Raw genomic sequence first — 2,792 nt, forward strand, 5'->3', positions numbered from 1 at the left:
ACTATTAGAGATATTACCCCTTACCAAGCTGGAGTTTCCTCTTCATATATGGAATGCTTTTTCCCTCTCCTTCAAATATCCACATTTTTGGGGGGGGGTGGGGGTGGGTTGGGGGAGAAATTGCACATAAATAAACTGGACGATTCCAAATACAAAGAGTCCTCAGAGGAGAGCTCACTACCGAGCCTAAGAGGACGGCTCCTCCAGTCCTGCCGTGCTCACTGCTTGAGCTCCAAAGCCCAGACATGCTGCGGCCAGCCAGTCCTCCCTTTGGTTTTCTTATCGTTGCTGCTAACTGTGCTTTTCAAGATTTCGTTCTGGGGAGACAGGATGCGAAGGGAGAGAAAGAGAGAGAGGGGAAAAAAAAAAACAAAAAAGAAGGGGGAGAAGGGAAAAAAAGGTTAGAGATATTCCTCCCCTTTCCTAGGGCGCCTCTGCCCTGCCCTGAGAGGGGAAAGCTACGAGGAGACCCGGGCTCCCGCCGAGGCCTCCGGGCCGCGGGGGACAAAGCCGGGCGGCCTCCGCGGGGTCTCGCCGCCCCCGGGAGCGGCCCCGCGTTGTGCGCGGCCGCCCGCGGTGTGGGGCGGAGGCCGGGCCCCGCTCCGCGCCACCGCCGCTGCCCCTCCGCGCCCGGGGCCCGGGGGAGCGGGCTGGGGGCTGAGCGGCGCCAGCCGTCCGCGGGGCGGTGGGGGCTGCCGTAAGGTCCGCCCCAAACCCCAAACCGGACCCCAACCCCCCCCCCCCGTCCCGGGCTCCGGCAAGGAGATGGGCACGGGTGGCAAAACATCGGGCCTGCGGCCACCGAAATCTGCGCCGGTATCGCCCGAGCGTGCCGCGGGGCCTACACGGGATTGGGCTCGCCCTGCCTCGCCGAAGCCGACTCCTCCCGTTCGAAGCCGAAAGAAGTGCAGGCGCGGAGCGCACGGGCAGGAGAGCCCGGCGCTGCCAGCCTGCTCCTCGCCGAGGGTTTAAAGCCGCGCTGGGCTGAGCAGGAATCGCGCCTCTCGCCTTTTATTTAAGAGAGCGGAGGCTGGTCTCTGCCGGGATGGCGGCTTGGGAGCCGGGACGAGCCCGAGCCGGGAGCGGCCCCCCCGGGAGGCCCCACCGTCGCGGCGCTTCCCCCGCCGCCGCTCCCGACTCCGGGCGCCCTGCGAGAGCCGAGGGCCGGCCCGGGCTGCGCGCTGGCCCCGCTGCCGGCCCGCAGGTACGTCCAGGGACGGGCGGGGCCGAGGTGCTCCCGGCGGACATCAGCCGGCGACCCGACCCGACCCAGCCGAGCGCCGGGCGTGAGGGGACGGGGCACCGGCGGGCGGCCGAGCGGCCTCCTCGCTGCGGCCCCCCCGCGCCCACCCGTCCCGCCCCGTCGCGTCCCGCCGCGGAGCACTGACCAGCTCTTTCTTCCTCTTCTCCTCCTTCACGTCTGTCTTCTTGATCTCTGCCTTGAAGGCCTCCGCCTCCCCGTTCTGGTCATCCTTCGCCAGCAGGTCCATGAGGTAGGCGATGTAGCTGGTGGCCAGGCGGAGGGTTTTGATCTTGGAGAGCTTGGTGTCGGCGGGCACGTTGGGGATGCACTCCCGCAGCTCCGCGAAGGCGCTGTTGATGCTCTGAGTCCTGCGCCGCTCCTTGCGGTTCGCCGTGCCCCTGCGCTTCACCGGCCGGGGCCCCCCGAGCCCGGGCGGGCCGTTCCCGGGCGGCACCCCCCCGTAATGGGAGTGGTCCATGCCCGGCGCCCCGTTGGCGTACTCGGGGCTGTAGGACAGAGCCATGCTGTAGTCGGGGGGGGACATCTCCGGGTGGCTGCTGATGAGCCAGCCGTGGAAGTAGGGGTTCTCCTCGTGGCCGCAGCGGGTGGCGGCGGCGGCGGCGGCGGCGGCGGCGGCGGCGAAAGGGTAGCCCTCATGGTGCACCACCGGGTGGTGGGGGAAGCCGCCCACTAGACTCATCCCCGCTCCCTAGCGCACCCCACCCCGCCCCCCCGGGCCCCAAAACAAAGGTTTCCCCTCCCCGCCCGCCCCCCACCCCCCGCCGCACCGGCGGGAGATGCTCCCCGCCGCTCACCCCTCAGCACTGCCCCGCTGCCCGCTGCCTCTCCATAGGGCGCTGCTGCAGAGTCCCCGCGGGTGCCCGAGCGATCCCCCCTCCCCAGGCGCCGCCGCCGCCGCTCATGCGTTGTGCCTCCACCTCCTCCTCCTCCTCCTCCTCCTCCTCCTCCTCGCCCGGGGCCGGGTCTTCGAGGAAGCGCGCACAGAAAAAAAAAAAAAAAAAAAAAAGCTATGGAGAGAAGTCGACCAAAACAAAATGGCTTGGCTTCCCAGCCCGGGATCTTCCTCGCCTCTTGCTTCCCTCCGCTCTCGCCAAGTCCGCCGCGGCCCGGCCGGGTGGTACTTACACGCGGCCCCCCTCCATGCGCCCCCGGCTCGGGGCGGGCGGGCGGGCGGCGCTCCCCTCAGCCCTGCGCGGCGGCGGGGGCCGTCAGTGCCGGGCGGGCTCAAGCATCCCTGCCCGCCGCGCCGCGGGGGTCAGCGCCCCGGCGCTCCTCTGGGGCATCCGCGCCGCTCGGCCGGGCACGGCGGCGGCGGGGCTCGGGGCACTGGCAGGGCTCCCCGGCACGATCTCCATGTACAGCTACATGTTTAGGGCCGCTCGGGTTAATATATGTCGTCAGAAGCGGCGGCCGCCAATGGCTGGCGGCGGGGGCGGGGCCCGCCGCCCTCCGCAATAAAACTTTTTGATGTTCGCCCTGCTAATTGCCGAGCTCCTCTTTTAGGATTGGCTGCCCGTCCGCATCCATA

At 69.3% G+C, this 2,792-nt stretch overlaps 1 protein-coding gene across 1 annotated transcript; it reads right to left on the reverse strand.

Annotated features, from left to right (window-relative positions):
* Positions 1-218: 218 nt before the first annotated feature.
* On the reverse strand, positions 219-1,943 carry HAND2 (heart and neural crest derivatives expressed 2). Its single transcript, XM_075709643.1, has 2 exons — positions 1,389-1,943; positions 219-317 (listed from the first exon to the last, which is right to left on the reverse strand). The coding sequence occupies exons 1-2, from the start codon at positions 1,941-1,943 to the stop codon at positions 219-221; spliced, it is 654 nt and encodes a 217-aa protein (XP_075565758.1).
* Between the last annotated feature and the right edge of the window lie 849 nt (positions 1,944-2,792).

The sequence above is a fragment of the Pelecanus crispus genome, chromosome 4 (genome assembly GCF_030463565.1).
Source record: "Pelecanus crispus isolate bPelCri1 chromosome 4, bPelCri1.pri, whole genome shotgun sequence".
Lineage (NCBI taxonomy): Eukaryota > Metazoa > Chordata > Aves > Pelecaniformes > Pelecanidae > Pelecanus > Pelecanus crispus.

What these genes read in the sequence shown, in the direction of transcription:
- HAND2 (XM_075709643.1), bottom strand. Translation starts at nt 1,943, where the DNA reads ATGAGTCTAGTGGGCGGCTTCCCCCACCACCCGGTGGTGCACCATGAG. An exon ending in AGAAGAGGAAGAAAGAGCTG is followed by an intron (nt 318 to 1,388) that starts GTCAGTGCTCCG and finishes CTGTCTCCCCAG; the next exon opens with AACGAAATCTTGAAAAGCAC.